At 33.8% G+C, this 19,656-nt stretch overlaps 1 protein-coding gene across 1 annotated transcript; it reads right to left on the reverse strand.

Annotated features, from left to right (window-relative positions):
• Nucleotides 1-13,991: 13,991 nt before the first annotated feature.
• LOC122598639 lies at nucleotides 13,992-15,205 on the reverse strand. Its single transcript, XM_043771225.1, has one exon. It carries the CDS (start codon nucleotides 15,162-15,164, stop codon nucleotides 14,163-14,165), a length of 1,002 nt encoding a protein of 333 aa, XP_043627160.1. The 5' UTR covers nucleotides 15,165-15,205; the 3' UTR covers nucleotides 13,992-14,162.
• Between the last annotated feature and the right edge of the window lie 4,451 nt (nucleotides 15,206-19,656).

Here is a 19,656-nt window from a genome sequence, read left to right on the forward strand (position 1 = left end):
GTACTATTGGTTTTAGTATTATATCATTTAAAAACGTCACTAGTTGACAATATAAATAAAAATATAGAAACTAAGAAAAGAAATTGCTCGGAAAAAGGGAAGACGAATGGAAAGAAAGGGCAAACCCGAAAGCATCTATGGTCACCTGCATTCAATTCAATTCGAGTTGAATTTTTCTCAATGGTGCATTTCAAACTTCGACTGTTTGGTTGTAAATATTGCATTTTAATTTTCCATATACAATTATAAAAGAGATTTTTTATTTCTAAAAAAACAAATGAAAATTTCTAAAACACATTTTTATTAGAAAATACCATTTTGAATTTCTTTTTTTAAAAACTAAAAAACATGCTAGAAATGTGAGAGGGGAGAAGAATAATGAAAATTAAAAACAATAAAAAGATTTTTCAAAATTTTCATTAAAATTTGAAGAACATTGATTTTTTTCATACAGAAATTTCTTAGAAATCTATGTTCCAAACGCATTTTCTATATTTCATATTTATTGGAAAACAAAAATGAAATACAACAAGTGTTTTGTATAACCAAACGCCCCGTAATATCTCACATAGAAAATTTCTTAATCCTATCCCTAACAAAATTTAAATATATAATTATTAGAAAGTCAAGAAAAGTGTGGAGTCAAAAGGGACAAAAATACAAAAGCTAAATTGTAACGTTATCAAACCCCTTAGCTTCTTGTGTAACGAGTAGAGGCTTTATCAATCCTTCAACTATCTTTATTGTTTCTCAGTATGTATTAAACATATATTGTCTTTCGCTTTTTATTGTTTTGGTTAAGGTTCATTCCATTCGCCGTTATTAAAGATATATAATTACAGTTTTATATATAATAAACACAAATTACAAATATACATACTATATTGAAATATATTTCGTTAAAATATGTTCGGACAAATGTTAACAACATACTATAAGATTTGTGAATCATAATTGATTATATTGAAGTGAATGGTCGTAGCCTTTATACAGGAAATACAACAGAAAGATCCTAAATAATAGGATCAAACAAACTATCCTTAACTACTTCTAGAACTATACTAGATACAGGAAATAATTAAATTTAAAATACAAAAGTTGAACTGGAAGTAATTGGAGAGAAAATAAGTATTATTTGTTAATATGCAAGATGGACGATCTTGAGATTAGTCCAATCTTGGCAAGGAGATAAAAGTAGCGGCCTTTGAGTAGTGGCTTTGTCAATGCATTGGCTAGTTGATCGTCCCCTTTGATGTGTGTGACTCGTAAAGTTTTGGATTGAACTTTTTCACGTACGAAGTGAAAATCAAGAGCCAAGTGCTTCATGCGGGAGTGGAAAACCGGATTGGCAGAATAATGGACAGCACTTAAGTTGTCGCAATAGATAGTAGGTGTCACCATAGGTTTGAAACCAAGCTCCTGTAGTAAAGATGTTAACCATTGAAGTTCAGTTGTTGTTGAAGCGACCGCACGAAATTTTGCTTCGGTTGAAGACCTGGCAAGAGTGGATTGGTGTTTTGAAGACCATGCAATAGGATTGGACCCTAGATAAATGATATAACTTGATGTGCTTCTGTAGTTGGATTTGTCACCAGCCCAATCTGCATCAGTGAATCCATGAAGATGTAATGGAGACTGTCGCTTAAAAAAGATACCATGATGATGGGTGCCATGTAGGTAACGAAGCAACCGTTTGAGGGCTGCCCAATGGACATCTGTGGGTTTATGCATAAACTGACAAAAGGCGATTAACAGCAAATGAAACATCTGGACGTGTGAGGGCAAGGTATTGTAAAGCTCCCACGAAGAAGCGGTAGTCCGTAGGTGCTGGAATCAAAAAAGATTCTCCGCTCTGCTCTATGGTAGTGGGACGCCATGAGTGGTATCTAGAGAGGATGAATCAACCATAGGTGTACTGGCCGGTTTGCAATTACCCATATTAGCCCGATGTAAGAGATCAAGAATGTACTTTGATTGTGAAAGAAATAAACCAGTGGGGTGAGATAAGATTTCAATACCAAGGAAATAGGATAAGTCACCAAGGTCTTTGAGGGAGAACCTGTTAGCAAGAGTTGAGATGAAGGAGTTTATTACATCTGGGTTAGGACCCGTAATAATTATGTCATCGACATAAACTAGTAAAAAGATAGGAGAAGGAAAATAGTTGTTGATAAAAAGAGAAGAATCTGAAATAGTAGGTTTGAAATGATTGGAAATGAGAAACGATTTGAGTTCCTCATACCATGCACGTGAGGCCTGTCGAAGGCCATAAATGGCTTTGGTGAGTTTACATACATGGTTAGGTTTGGATGGGTCAACAAAACCAGGTGGTTGCGACATGTAGACAGATTCTGTGAGGTTGCCTTGAAGAAAGGCGTTGTTAATGTCTAACTGGCGAAGAGACCAGTTATGGGAAGTGGCTAAAGAAAGAATTAGTCGAAGAGTGGCTGGTTTTACGACAGGATTGAAGGTTTCAACATAATCTAAACCCGGGCGTTGATGAAAACCTTTAGCGACAAGTCGAGCTTTGAGACGTTCAACAGAGCCATCGGGTTTGTACTTAGTGCGATAAACCCATTTAAACCCGACAAGGTTTGGGACAGAATCGGGAGGAACGAGTGTCCAGGTGTTGTTTCGAATGAGGGCATCAAATTCCTCTTGCATGGCTTTACGCCATTGCGGTTGTTTTAAGGCTTGAGAAACAGTAGAAGGCTCAACACTTGAGGCAGTGATTGCATTATAGAGTAAATAGTCAGTGTTGTTGTACTTGGGATTCGGTTTTCTAGAAGAACGAGTGTTGTAAGTTGGAGGGTTGATAGGTGTAGAAGAAGAAGTTTGTGACGATGTATTTGAACTGGTATTGTGAGGTGATGTTGTAGGAGCAGCAGTAGGTGGATGCTGATTTGTATCGATGGCAGCCGTGAGTGGAGGGTTGGAGATAGATGGGTTAGAAGGTGGCTGTGAAGTAGGTGCTGGAGTGGTGGATGATGACGAGGGTGTAGGTAAGATGTAAAGAGAGAGCCAATCATCAGGTAATGGTGTTGTAGAAGGTGATGATTTGATAAGAGATGTGTATGGAAAAATAGATTCGATGAATTTGACATGTCTAGAGGTAAAAAGACGGTTTGTAACGGGTTCTAATAGATGGTATGCACTTTGAGATGGGGAGTATCCAACAAACACACAAGGTTTAGAACGAGCGTTGAGTTTGTGATCAGAGTAAGGTCGGAGCCACGGGTATGCAAGGCAACCGAAACAACGTAACTTGTCATAATTTGGTGAAGTTTGAAATAGACAGAAATAGGGAGAATTATTATTGAGAGTGGGGGTTGGTAATCGATTTATCAAGTATGTGGCGGTAACAAAAGCAAAAGGCCAAAGCGTAAGTGGTATGTTTGCATGAGAAAGGAGAGAAAGGCCAGTTTCTACTATGTGGCGGTAACAAAAGCAAAAGGCCAGTTTCTGGCAAAAGGCCAGTTTCTACTGTGTGCATAACCATTGTGTTCCGGGGTGTGAGGCGGAGAGGTTAAATGAGATATGCCACACAATTCAAAGTGGGAAGCAAGTTTGAGAAACTCGCCACCGTTATCGGAGAAAAACTGTTTTATTTTGGTGTTGAAATAGTTTTCAACCAATTGTTGAAAACGAATAAAGGTTGGAATGGAGTCTGATTTATGTTTTAGGGGGTAAATCCAAGTGTATTTAGTAAAGTGGTCCACAAAAATAATGTAATATTTAAAACCATCCATAGAGGTGATAGGAGAAGACCACACATCTGAAAATAGAAGTTGTAAAGGAGAGTTAGATGTAAGAGAAGAATGATGAAAAGGTAACTTGTGACTTTTATTTATGCAACATGAGTTACAATGATTGTTGAACTTAGAAATAAATGGAAAACTAGATGATAAAACATGGAATGTTTGAGAATGCGGATGGCCAAGGCGATGATGCCAAGTAGATCCGTTGTTTGCTTGAACTGAAAGGAGATGATGTGGAGAGGCAGTTGATCGAAGTTGATAGACACCCTTGCTAACCTGACCCTGGAGCAGAGGTAGTCGAGTTTTGAGATCCTTTAAGATGAACAAAGAAGAGAGAAATTCAATTAGAACAGGATTATCAATACATAATTTTGATATGGAGATAATGGTGCGGGTAATTTTAGGGACACAGAGAATATGATTAAGTTTGAGACTGATATTTGGAAAAGAGATGACATGAAAACCAATGTGAGTAATTGCAAGAGACAAACCGTCACCAATGATCAGTTCATCGGTGTCATTGATAAGTCATAATTGGATATATATTAAATGGTCTAAAAATTATTATATAGATTTATTTTATATAGAATAGGCCTACTTTAATATATGTTTTGTGAATTTCAGGTTTGAGATAAAATGGTTTAAAATGATCGAAATTGGTCGAGTATGGTTCGTGTTACAATGAAAAAGATTGGAGGTATATCAAAGTCATCAAACTCTAAAAGTACATGATTGTTTTACTCGTGCAAATGGAAAGCAGGAAAGAATCAAAAATCATATTACAATTTGGAGATTTTTGTGTTGATATTTGTTTTGGGCCGTAAGTTACAACACCAGCCCACCATTCTTGTTCTTTTAATTGGGTTGACTACATTAGATACAAAAGGAAGGTCCATAATCCTAGTATTATGTCGGTTCGAAAAAAAAAAAACCCTCACGTGGGCATCAAGGAATAAGAAGATTATATATATAGTTTTTATTCATCGAGGGGACCGCATCATTAATTGTCAAGGGATTTGGAGAGCAATTAATTTCGGAGGGATCTTTTTGCGGACGAATTGAAGAGACGAACAGAAAGTCGAACACATCTTCATGCGACAACTATTTTCTTTATCAATTGTTGGTGATTTGAAGATGTCTATGTCCGGCTAAGGTTTTTACAATCTCTCCCGATGAACAATTGTTAGTTAATTTTATTTGATGAACTTTATTTTCAGTCGCGTAAATATTGTTCTTTTTAGATTATAATTTATGACTGGTTGAGTATTTATTCAATATTATTTGATTTGGATTTTCGTAAGACAACTTATTGCGAGTTAATGATTTGTGCCGAGTCCACCTAATTTAGGGATTAAGACAGGTCATCTAATTAACATAGGTTGTGCCCAAAACTGTTCTTGTCAAGTAATAAAATTATGTCTATGTAATTTAGAATAAATACTCGGTAAAGTTTATTAGGTAAATTAACGCAACTTTTGGGATTCGGGAGGGATGCACTTTTCATCCTTGTTTACAAGTTCTATTTTTAATTTTGCCTTGTTTTATTAGTTTAAGTATAGTTAATTAATTTTATATTGCTTTAGTTAATTAAAGTTACTTTTAATATTGTCTTTAAAACCAAACGAAAATTGTTAAAACTTGACTATAACCACAGACGCTCCTCGTGGGAATGATACCCACTTACCCTATCTAGTATAAGGTATTTAGGTTTATTTTTGATTGATACTTCGACGTCGATCAACCATTGTACGGGGCATGCAAGGACATGGCGTTTAGATCCTGTGCCAAATGATGTGTAGCTCCACTATCCCACATACTGTTAGCCCAGTAACTATTTATATCTGGAGATGGTTGAGGGGCTGGCAGCTGCACTGGTGAAACACCCATCATGTGGAATTGAGGTTTGTTGTTGGCTATGGAGCGAGGGTATTGGGGAGGGTTAATTTGTGGATGAGCTTTGCGGAAGGAAGGACATGAAGTTAACGAATGGCCTTTTGTGAAGCTCCATTGACATTTCCCAAGAAATGGGCGGACTGTTGGGTTAGGCTGTGGTGGGGTGGGGAGAATACCTGGTTGTGAAGATGGTTGTTTGGGTTGCCAGGGACGATTATAAGGGCGGGTTTGGGTGACAAAGGCTGTAAGTGGTTGGTGCGAAGTAGAGGTTGCAGGTTGTTTTTGTAAAAGGATAAGCTCCTGGTTAATTAATTTTTCAAGGAGCTCGGGAAAGGAGATGGGTGTGTCCCGTGCATGAATTGCATCGATGACCTGCTTGTATTCATCAGCATCTAGGCCATTTAAGACATGGTCAGTGACATCTTCTGGATCGATAGGTTTGCCAAGAATGGCCAATTCATCAACAATTGATTTGATTGTTTGCATGAATTCTGCAATAGGTTGATCCGGCTTCTTGGTGCACATTTTGAGGCGATGTTGAAGCTGCTTAATGTGACCGCGTGATGGATTTGCAAAGGATTTAGTTAGTATGGTCCAGGCATCAAGTGAAGAGGAAGCATTATGAATGAGAGAAACAGTGTTTGGAGAGAGGCTGCCGATCAAGGCACCAAAAAGAAGACAATCTTGTCGATACCAGGTGACGTATTCTGGGCTGGGAGCAGTTTTGCCTGCGGTAGTCACAGTTTTGGGAGGGGCAGGAAAAGAACCATCGATATATTTGAAGAGATCGAGACCCTGAAGAATGGCCTCAACCTGAGCTTTCCATGGTAGATAGTTGGTGGCAGTAAGTTTTAGGGTAGATGGGAGATTGACGATGGTTAGAGTTGAGGAGGTAGAAGAATTTATAGTGGTGCTTTAGAGGGTGCTGTCAGATGACATGGTAGGAACAGGAAAAGATCAATTTATGAAGAATGGCCTGGGAATGATACCATATAAGATTTGTGAATCTTAATTGATTATATTGAAGTGAATGGCCGTAGCCTTTATACAGGAAATACAACAGAAAGATCCTAAATAATAGGATCAAACAAACTATCTTTAACTACTTCTAGAACTATACTAGATACTAGAAAATAATTAAATTTAAAATACAAAAGTTGAACTGGAAGTAATTGGAGGGAAAATAAGTATTATTAAATAAGTATTATTTGTTAATACATACTATATTGAAATATATTTCATTAATATGTGTTAAAACACAAATTAACAAAAAGATTTTATGTTTATTGATTTCAAGTCTGTCTATCATAAAAAATTTTTAAAAAAATTATTTTCAAGAATAATTATGCTAAACTGATTTTTTTATTTTTGATTTTAAAAGCAACATTTTAAGATAGCTTTCGTTGCATTAATAATCACAATATAAAGCTTTTTCTCCTTTTTCATGCCAATATGTTCATTCGAGTTTCTAAATATTGTTAACTTTGTCAAAGTACTACATTAGGTAATCATCAAATTAAACACCTAAACGAATTATATAAATTTTTAATTAACTTATGGCCTTAAAAAATAATTAAAAAAAAATTTCTGGTTTATTTTTAACAATTAATATTTCACACACTCTCCGAGATCCAAACGAGCAACGGTATATTTACAAACTTAACAAATCTTTACAAACTTAACAAATTTTTACAAACATGATTACAAACAATGTGGACCAATAGAATAAGGAGATAGCTAGAATCAATAAAAATAAATTTATTAGTATTTATTAATATCACATGTGTTTATAAAAATTTGTTTGGTAGCGTTAAGGATTTTAAATCTAAAAATATTGGATAGTGATGCCAGTCTTAGAAAATGGGGAAAAAGAAAAAAAAAAGAAAGGTATTTTCAAGGAAATGTTTCAAGGAACACGTAATGATAATAATGATGATGACCAGAATAATAATACTAATTAAAATAATTAAAATTAATTTTTAAATAATATATCAACTTGCGTGATGTGTGATATCTTAACCGCAAGCAAAATTTCAATCGAAGGAGAAGTCAGATGTCAACTATAATACGAGTTTACTTGCTTTTCTATCTTTTAAACTATAAACTTTATCGTTAAGTTTCTATGAATTATACCGGCTTTTTAGTTGATTTATTTAATAAACCCCAACAGATGTTTTTGTTTACCATAAATGTCTGATTTTTTCGGTTTAATATTGTTTTATGTTGTCAGAGCAAACGTTCGGTAAAAAACAATGTTTTAAATACCGGTAAATACCGGCCGGTATTACCCATACCGCAGATCACGCCGGTATTTTAAGTCTGGTATTTTCACTATTCAATATCGGTCGGTATTTCCGGTATTCCCGGTATTTTCCGGTATTTTCAAAAAATAAATTTTGATTTTTTAAAAAAATTATTTTTATGATACTATAATGTTATTTTTTGTCATTTGTGAACTTTGAAACCCATATTTTGTTATGAAATACATATTTGATATTATTTTTGAGTAAATTATAATTGCATTTTGACTATTTTTGTTAAACTGTAACAAGTTTTGTAGAATTTTTACACAAAAAATATAATAAATTAAAAATAGTCGTATCGGCCAGTATCGGTAATACCGGAAAATTTTTCTACGCCGGTATAACTAAAATATTGGTTTTTAAAACATTGGTAAAAAAAAAATATGATAGAATTGTTGCTAACGAATAAGAATTCAAGTAGATTATTTTATTTTAGCGACAATTCGGCAAATTTAATATTCACGAAACATTGAATTATCGATCTCATTGGGTTTCTATATGGGAGCTGATATTTTCACGGTTCTATTTTATCGATACAAGGAAATCTAACATGAATAGACCATTATACCCTTAAATTATATTTACCAAAATTTCTTCTCTGGCAAACTAATCACTACATATATATGATGCTTTATCTCCTCACTTTTGGCGTGAGTAGCATCACTCTCGATCACCATTTCAATTTTTATATTATTTTTCATGCTCCCTTGACATGATATTGATATACAAAAAGTATTATCATCTTGATTAATATTGTAATTCTTGAATTTTGTTTAATCATTTATAGTATTCCAGTTTAAAAAAATCTAAAACTTTTTATAAATTCAGTCATGTATATATATACAGTACTATATAATCTTGATTTCTAAAAGGTTCAATAATTGAACTCAAGAACTTAATTTCAGTTATATTTATATGTAAATGAAAATAGATATACATGTAGTAGATACAATAAGAAAAAAACCTAGTAATCCATAATTCCATATCATGAAAAAGATCACAGAGGTTTTGGATTTATTTGATCATGTATACAAAGGGAGGGGAAATGGATTGAAAAAAAGAAAAGAGGAAGCCGATGGATGTATTATAAAAAGATCTGGAACTTGCTTTGGGGGAGCAATGTCAAAGTAAATGGAGAATTTAGATAAACATAATTAAAGGCAAAATAGTCTATATAAATTATATTTCCTTGGATGCATCAAAAGCATCTGTGAAAATATCATGTCCCTTTCTATATAGGATATATCTTAAAATTAAGATTTTAAAATGATCAAGATGTCTTTAATATATCAATGTATCTAACAATTCCGTTTAGGCGGGTTGGACAAGAATATCTTCTAAATTTATTATGTGGGTCCCGGATGTGAGTTTTTCCTAAAGATTCGGGTTCGGGTTTTGAGTTTCTCATCTTAATGTATATTCCATGAGGAGAGGGTTAGAGGTCCAACAAATCGATAGTTAAAATTACTTCCAGCATGTCTGAATCGAAACTAACTTTAAAAAAAATAAATTAATTAAAAAAAACTGTCTTTAATAACTAAAACATATATATGTTTTACCGAATATACCTTTAATAAATTAATTTACAATATTTATCTTTTAACTCCTAAAATAATTACATTATCCTCTTTTACATCAATACCCTACACCCGTTGTCGTCGCCGCCACCAGTCGCCAACAACACACTGCACCCGCCGACACATCGCGTGGGCATCTATCTAGTTTCTCAAAAGACGATTCGATATACCAAAAATGTTTTTCGTTTTTATTTATTATTTTAAAAATCTTCACTTAATATACATATTATACTCTTAAGGCAAATTTTATATTTATCATTTATAAGTTTTTAAATATAATATAATATAAGTTAACAAAATTTTTAAATATCAAAAATATTATTATTAAGTTTTACAGTATCTGATGTAATTTTAAGATAAACTAGTTTAGTCTTTATGACATGTTATTTTACTTTCGTGTCTCTTGTCGAAAGTATTTTGCTTTCTAGAATAAGGAATTTCATTTTAGATGAAAGCGACGATTTTTTTTTTCTTTGCTTAGGCTGGGATTGGATGAAAATCTTGAACTTCTTCATTTTTTTGTTACTCGTATTACTTTTCTGGTTCACCCCCGACACATACATGACTCAACACACATATTGATAAGGTGTGTGGAGTTTTCTTGATAATTAGAGTTAAATATAAGAATGGTCCCGTGGTTTGTCACTTTTTGCAACGGTAGTCTCTCTCTTGATTTTTTAGCAACCATGGTCCCTGAAGATATGTTTTAGTTGCAACGACGGTCCCTCGCTAACAGAATCGTTAATTAGTGTGGTTAGGTTTCTCATGTGAGTAGCAAATGAGGGGTATTAATGTCCTTCCACCTACACAAACATAGAGGTATTCAAAAGTATTTGTATCCAAACACGTTATTAAAAAAATCTAATCCGATATTATTTGAAATGTCGGATATTCAAATTTTGGTTCGGATTTTGATTTAGATTTAGGTAAAGATTTTTGAAAACTTCGGATATTCGAATATTCAAAAGTCTATCCTAAATTTTTAAATCAAATTTCGGATATCCAAAAGGGATATTTTACCTATCTTATCTTGAAAGTTTTAGATATTTCGGATATCCAAAACCTTTGGATATGTGTTCGGATATTTAAATCCACTATCCGAAATTTTAAATATCCTTAATTCGGATAGCTGAATTTTAAGAAAAAAAAATAAGTATCCTAGAAAAAAAATATCTCAAGTATCTGAATTTTAGAAGAAAATAAATATCATAGATATTGTCGTATTATTAGATTTTGAAACTAACATTTTGGATACTTTCGGATATTGAAACTAAGATTTTTCGATATCTTTTGGTATTTTCGAATATTAAAAAAATGATATTGAAATCTAACAAAAAAAAACTTTTAGACATTTTTAGATATCCAAAATATCTGAAACTTTTCAAAAATTACTATCCGAATTTGAATCCAAAATTTATTGTATCCAACTTTTCATAGAAAATAGGATCGAATTTTCTAGTCATGGTTCAGATACAGATACTTTTGAACACCCCTCTGTTTATGTAGGAGGAAGGACATTAATACCTTGCATGTGCTAGTCACATGGAAAACTTAACGACACTAAGTAACGGTTCCGTTAGTGAGGGACCACCATTGCAATTGAAACATATTTTCAGGGACCACAGTTGCTAAAAAATCAAAAAAGGGTCTGCTGTTGCAAAAAGTGACAAACCACGGGGACCATTCTTGCATTTAACTCTGATAATTAAGAAGTTTAATTAAATTACATGTATTTTATACTATTTGTTACAATTTATTCCCAAAATTTATTTGACTATGCACCAAACTGCGTTGGATCCTTTGTAAATAGAAAAGATGATCTAGAGACGGATTAAATGGGTTTTAGGTTTTATTAACGATTCTTCGAAGGTAGGAGCAATGCCACTTTACGCTAACTATATATGTTTAGGGTTTTCGGCTGATTGTTGATCGTGCCTAATGAGGAGAGATCCTTAATTCTCCTTTTATAGGGGAATGTTTCTTGGAAAAGAAGGTTAAGGTTTTCCCCTTCCTTCTTCGATTCGATATACACTTGCAATGTATATCTTGATTTAGTTGCTATTTATATATCCCTTAATTAATGGGATACGATTTGCTCTTGCTTAGGAAGAGATTTGTGTTAATATCTAACCATTTTAATTAACTCAAAGTGTCTCCAGGCTTGAGCCCTTCGTGGGAGTGCTTTATCTCATGCGGGCTTCGGATAACGGTTCGAAGGGTACATCGTCATTATTCAATGTTTCACTCCTCTTTCAAACTCTTATAATGAAACACTTTTAGGTAGTGTTTGTTAAATATCTTAATAAATAAGTCATGACTTAATCAAAGATATTTAATCCATTAAGTCATCAAAAATGTTTTTTGACTTAATAATACAAAAAAAATTATATTGAGTTAATCCATACAAACATTAATACCATTTGATAATCTAAACTAATAATCTAAGCAACAAACAAGATCAAGATCACAAGAAAAATAGATTAAAGCATGAAATGTAAAGGAAAATGGAAAGAAAATACGGCTGGAAATGTATGTGCAGGTAGGGTAGAAATGAGGCAAAAGGTTATTAGGTTATTAATCCTGGCTTAAATACCCAATGACCAACTTACAAAATAAGTTCCTCTAGTCTAGTAAAATTCAATTCAACACAAATATTATTATCTTAACAATTTATCTATTCAGTCACTTTATGAATACAGTCACTTAATGGTTAGAAAAAAACAAACAGGCCTTAACTCATACCTAATAATTTATAATATAAATTTATAATGTAGTAACTTACTAAAATATTACCGTATAAAACTAGTTACATAAAAATAAAACAATGAAAAATACACAAAGTCTTGAGCTTCCATCTACGCAAGTCAGTTTGACTTACTCTTTGACAAACGGAGTTTCAAAATAATTAAACCTGCAAGTATTACAATGATCCAAAACAAAACACAGCATATTGGGAGCCACCCCAGGCATGTGGTTTTTCGTGGGAAGCGCATAGGTGGCGATGGGTGATATGAGGTGGGTGGTGGTGATTGTGAGGGTGTTGTGCCCGTTAGAGGTGCAAATGCAGGTTCATTTACATGAGTGGATATTGGTAATTGATCATTATTTGGTTCTTCAGAGTGTGTTAAATTGAGGCCCTCGGGTGGCAGTGTATGAGATAGGGGAGATCGTCTGAATCGTTGTGGCAATTGCGCTAGTGGGACAGTTGGACCCGCAGGATAATGGGGTTGGGAGTAATGTTGTGGTGGTTGTAATGTTGGAATGATTGTATCATTTGGGTCACTGGGTTGAGAGTACCATTGGGTTCGAGGCAGGAAATGAGGATTGGTCTCGCGTGTGTGATACATTGGTTGGATTGAAGTTGTCCGATTTAAGATGGGAATGGTGAACAAGTTATGAATAATTAAGGTGACCTGAAACCAAAAAAATGTAAAGAATCAAAGAATTATTAGGCTAGGAAGGCAAGTAATGTAAGTGATACCAAATCTTTTTTAAAGGCTAAAATTGGTCATTCCCACCCACATTGTGTAACCACCCGAGCCCATTAACCAACAGTTTAGAGTGTGAACACGTGTCGAAAAGCAGATATTTGCCCAAATTAAAAAAGCACCTGTTGACTGTTGTTGTAACTTGTAATTTTGCCAAATCTTATACTCGTAATTACAATTATCAGTTTGTCACTCTCTCACTACAATATGCAAATATGGCCCAATCTTAGATGATAGAATAATACTTATCAATTTATCATAGATTGCCCAATTAAGTATGTGTGTACTCTTAATGGGCTTTCAATTATTTAGCCCAAGAGCATCAAAAAACATAGTTAAAGAAAAACTGTTGAAAACCCGTAAAACACTAATAACACAACCAGAAATTCACAAAAAATAGAAAAAATGTGTTATTAAAATCACTAATAAGATGATTAACATAGTTACAACAATAGAATATTTTATAATTTAATATAAACATACACCAAGTTATAAATTTGAAAAAAATATCAAAACTGTCATACAGGCCACAAGTTTACATGGTTTGGTCTAGTCCGGACTATCAGTTTATTTGGTTTGATTGGATCGATTTGATATATGGTTAAACCGGAGATGCCTGTTTGGTTTGAGACGTAGTCATAACTCATAACCAAACTGTAAATACCTTACAGGGACAAGGTTGCTTCCTTTTAACTCCCCCTGTTTTCAAAAACAATGTGTGAACCTCATACACCTCATTACCTTGTATAAGAACATTAAGACATCCTTAACCTTCTTTTTAACATACCACCGTATCAACATATGCCTTCATAAATTGACTAGCAAAATAAGTCCATGATTCATTATCCCTGTTTATAGATTTGCAAACCAGATTTGCTAAGTTGCTGTTTAAAATAAAATATTTGTAATACATAATTAACTGCAAGATCAAAAACAAATTATTTACCAGAAATTTATGGGGAAAAAAAAAAGTTTATCGAACTAAAAATAGTATATTACAAAAAAAACTTCCATGAAAAAAAATTAAAAAAAAAAATAGAAAGTTCAAACAATATTTGAAAGTCGCTATAACTTCCCCCTTCTCTTGTTTTAGCTGTTACGCTGATGTTTAATTAAAGCGACAAAATCCTCCTTAATTAATTGTCACCTTTTAGTGACGCAATGTTTCGCGACCAAAATTCCGCTAGGAGGACCACTCACTACGAAGTTGCAACGACCATACAACCAATACGAGTACCGAAAAAACCCACCTAGATTCGATGTGGTTCGAAGGAAGCTCTTTAATTCGAACATGACTCTCCCCAGTCTCATTTGTTGATTTAAATGGGCGACATGTGTTTTTGAAAACGGAATTTGGCTACTTACTAGATGAACATCTCTTAGCTCATACCCTTTTCGTGACACGGATAAAGGTTCAACATATCTAGCAGCGATAAGTGTACCTTCAAAGTAAAGATTAATGACCATGTAACGAAATTCGACATTCACTTTCTTATTCGGGTTAGTGAAATTGGCTAGCAAAGTCATGTCGCCGTTTAGTAGATACCCGAGATCAAGATAAGCTGCATTCAGGCTTGCACTTGCTATGTCGAATTTAGGATATTTTGGGCGGAAAGCCAGGTAGAATATCAAAAGAATTAAGCCTCCAAGTATTATAATGATCCAAAACAGAACACAACATATGGCGAGTAGCCAACCTAGGGGTGTGGTTTTTCGTGTAGGTGGGACCCGCATAGGTGGCGATGGGCGGTGAGAGGTGGGTGGTGGTGGTCGTGAATGTGCTAGTCCCCTTGGTGGTGCAGATGTAGCAGATATCGGAGTGGATATTGGTAAATGAGAATTCTTTGGCTCTTCGGAGCGTGTTGATAAGGGAACCATAGGTGGAAGTAAATGTGATGGGGGGGATCGTCTAAACCGTTGTGGTAATTGTGCCAGTGGGACGGTTGGACCCTCTGGGTCATGGGGTTGGGAGTACCGTTGTGGTTGTTGTGACGCTGGAATGATTGTATCGCTTGGGTCATGGGGTTGTGAGTACCTTTGTGGCTGTTGTGATGTTGGGATGATTGTATCGTTTGGGTCATGGGGTTGGGAGGACCGTTGATTTCGGGGCAGGAAATGAGGGTTGGTCTCGCGTGTGTCATACATGGTTGGGTTGAAGTGGTGTGATTTGAAATGGGAATGGTGAACAAGTTATGAATAATTGAAGTGACTTGAAACTAACAAAAAGTAAAGAATCAAAGAATTATTAGGCAGGGAAGGCAAGTAATGAAATTGATACCAAGCTTTTTTAGAGGCTAAACTTGGTCATTTAGTCCAACAGTGTATCCATACGAGCCCACTAACCAACATAAAGTGGCTAATATTAAATTAGTAATTTACACGCTTAGTTAATCCAGAAGTTTAGATTGTGGCCAACTGTCGAAAAGCATATACAGGTTAAATTTAAAAAGCACCCGCTGACTGTTGTAAAGGTGCAAGAAGTTAAACGATTTCGGTTATTAATTTAGTAACCAATTGCGGTTATTTTTTAAAACAGTAATAACCGGTTTCGGTTATTTTTTGAAACAGTAATAACCGGTTACGGTTAGCTTGTACCGGTTAATAACCGGTTTCTAGGTTTGAAAATTGGAACCTATCTAACCGATTTCGATTAATTTTAACCGGTTAACCTATTCGGCTTTATTTTACCGCCCATTATAATATTGAGAAAGTGGTGAACAATGGGGAAATACAATCATTTCCGACAAGTCTGAGCGACGAACCCATATTCTAAAAAAACTCATATTCCAAATAAACATCATTTTCTAAACACAAAACAAAATTCATCTTCCCAAATCTCAAAAACAACAAAAAATTGATGTTGGATCTAATGAAAGAAGCATTAATATATATATATATATATTATAGATATATTGAAAGCTTGAAATCATCTGATAGTGCGATTTTTCTGGTTATATATCAGTGTATGTATATAATACGATTGATATAAATACATATATATATATATATATGGGAAAAGTGAGTATGAGGCTGTTATGCACCCAACTTGGGTGAAAAACCCCTCACATACTAATATTTTAATATTTTAAATAAATACATGGCCCCCCATGATTTTTACCTTTTAAAAAAAGGTATGTGAGGGGTTTTTCACCTAATTTGGGTGTCTAACAGCCTCATATTCCCTTCCCCCTGTATATATATATATTATATAATATGTGATTAACCGGTTATAGGTTAATCGGTTTTGGTTTTGAAAAGAGTAATCGGTTAGTAACCCACAGTTTTGGGTAACCTATAATCGGTTTTTACTATTCCAGTTACTAACCGATTTCGGTTACCGGTTACAAATTGATTCGGTTCGGTTAATCGATTTTTTCTTGCACCTCTAGACTGTTGTTGTTGAAGAGGGTGTTAAAAAAGATGGTGTAAAATAATTTTTAGGTTTGAAGTTGCGTTTTGAAAAAATAAAGGGGTGTCATGTACCGTCTTGATACCCAAAACATACACTACATAAAATTATTAAATTAATGTTTGATAAGTCACTATCGACCCTAGCCCTTATCTCTTTCGCCGGAGACTTCAAATGATGGGAATCCAAGAAGAGGTATATCGACGCACATAAATTACAAGATATAGTATTTTCACTTCCTTTGACAAACTTTGGACATGTAACATTTTTTATTAAAATGAACTTAATCCCTAGGAACATGCAAATAACCAATTTTTCATCGTCAAACATTTTTATTTTAATTATTTATATTAACTTTTTGTCTTTAAAAAAAGGGAAAAATACATAAAAAGGTAACCTATTTACCTAAAATTCTTAAAAAGGGGGAACCTATTTTGTTTTCGTCTATTTAAAGGATCCAGTTTTCATAAATTTCTTAAAAAGGGGAATATCGTTAGTTTTTGACGCCAGGAACCCGTTAAGTGCCATGTCACCCGTTAAAAGATCTTTTTCCCCATTCTTCTTCCCCCCAAAAATTCCACCAAAATTAAACCCTAAAATTAAAATCAAAAAAATCTGGAAAAATATCTAAATATATAGACATTGAGGTTGACGATGCAATGAGGTTTTGCGTGAATTAAAGCTCCATGATCAATCATACACGCAAGATATTAAAGCCAATCAATTATATGTTCAATCTAAATACAATCTTAGATCATCATCATCATCAAAATCGAATTTAATTGAGAAGAGTTTTCCTCCTTTGTAGCCGCCACAAAAAACACCCACCACTGTACTGCCATCGCCAATTCCGGCCTGTTCAACTAGATTCCGATCATTTGAAGGCAAGGGAGGGGGCGATTAGGGTTGGGGAAGTTTTTGGTTTGATGGAAAAAGGTCAGATCGCGAGCCAGGGGATGTTTCAATTGAAAATTTTGGTAAAAACCCTAAATCTCTCCCTGCCGAACCAACTCCAACTCCGGCCACTTTTGGGCCAAATTCTGATCAATTAATTGATGGGGAGGGAGGGATTTTGGGTGGGGATGGTTTTGGTTTGCTGAAAAAATCTCAGATTGTCGCTTAACGGGTTCCTGGTGTCAAAAACTAACGACGTTCCATTTTTTAGGAAATTTATGAAAACTAGATCCTTTAAATAGATGAAAACAAAATAGGTTCCTCTTTTTAGGAATTTTAAGTAAATAAGTTACTTTTTTATGTATTTTTCTCTTAAAAAAAACTGGCATAACCTCTTTACCTTAATACATGTAAGACTGTCTATATGATGCAGTTTCGCACACATTTAAATGGCAAAGGAACAATGGATGAATCAAAGACCGATAACCATTGAAAAAACGTCAATTCTTTTATAACTCAATAATAATCAACTGAATTTTACAATAACCAAAATCCTTATTTATATTAATCCTAACATCTCTAAAATAGGAAACAAATCATTCCATACTTATCATAATATATAAAATAGATAACTTATAAAATTAAAATAAAATTTATTAAAATAGAAAATGATTTAAATTAACCGCATTATGGGTTGAGTGGGTCACAAGTTTCATGCATTACTATATCTTAAGCTTTCCTATTCACTGTCATAAACGGTGCTTGAACTTGTAACCTGTGATATATGATATTTTATGATAGTTAATTTTTATTTATTTTCTTTAAATGAAGCAAAAATGTGTGACCAGACGGGCTATTCGAGAAGGATCAAAGGCCCGGAGAATTTTATTGAGTTTGCCAATTTCTAAGGTTACGGTTATGGCCCAATCTTGAATGATAGAATAATAATAATATCAAAAGATTTATATATTAGCATAAGAAATGGTTAGCCCATGAGCGATGGTATAGCCCATGAGCGATGGTATAGCCCATGAGCGATGAGCTTTATATATAAAGTTAAAAACAAAACAGAAAAACCATATCGTTTTGAATAACTTACTTTCTACACGCCTTTCTATTCTTTTAGGGGTTAAAAAGAATTTCTAAAAAATTAGCATAAGAAATTTAGTTAGGGAAACAATCAATTTTGAAATGTGATTGAATAAATAAACATCATATATGAAGTTATCAAAATCATCCAACGGTTACAATTAAAAAAGTTACTCGTATTATTCATCTAATTAATAATTGTGATTTTTTTATAAATTAATTTAAGAGTCTCTAGTCTAATTATTGGAAGATAGAAAATAAAGTTAAATGCAATAATGGTCACCGTGGTTTGTCGTTTTTGCAACGGCAGCCTCTCTCTTGATTTTTTTTAGCAACGGTGGTCCCTGAAGACATGTTTGAGTTGCAACGACAGTCCCTCTCTAACGGAGCCGTTAATTAGTGTCGTTAAGTTTTCTATGTGAGTAGTACGTGAAGGGTATTAATGTCCTTTCACCTAAACAAACATAGGGTGTTCAAAGGTATCCTATATCCGACCCTGTAATATGAAAATCTGGTCTGATTTTATCTGAAAAGACGGATATTCGAACTTCGGATATCCTAAATTTTGGATCCGGATAATGATTTTTGAAAATCCCGTGCATTCGAAATATCCAAAAATATCTGAAACCTTGGATATTGAAATTCAGTATGCGAAAGTTTGAATATTCAAAATCGGATAGCTGAAACTTGATATCCCCCAAAATTTCGGATATTCAAAATCTCGAACAAAGGATTTCAATATCTAAACATATTCAAAATTTTGGATATTCGAAGTTTTCAGATATCCGAAGTATCCGAATTTTTTAGAAAAAAAATTAAATATCCTAGATATTTTCTTATTGAGACTAAGTTTCAGATATTTTCATAAAGTTTAGAATATTTCCGGATATTGAAAATAATCTTTTTCGATATTTTTTTGACATTTTTGGATATTTTCGTATTTAAGAAAAAAATATCGATGTTTTTAAATTTTTCAAAAGTCACTATCCAAATTTAAGTTTGAAATATAGGATATTCGACTTTTCAAAGAAAATCGGATCAAATTTTCGGATAACAGGTTCGCATATGAATAGTTTTGAAGATCCCTAGGTTTGTGTAGGTGGAAAGACATTAACACCCCTCACGTGCTACTCATATGGGAAACTTAACGACATTAATTAACGGATCCGTTAGAGAGGAACTAATGTTGCAACTGAAACATGTCTTCAGGGACCATCGTTGCTAAAATTCAAGAGAGGGACTGCA

The sequence above is a fragment of the Erigeron canadensis genome, chromosome 4 (genome assembly GCF_010389155.1).
Source record: "Erigeron canadensis isolate Cc75 chromosome 4, C_canadensis_v1, whole genome shotgun sequence".
Lineage (NCBI taxonomy): Eukaryota > Viridiplantae > Streptophyta > Magnoliopsida > Asterales > Asteraceae > Erigeron > Erigeron canadensis.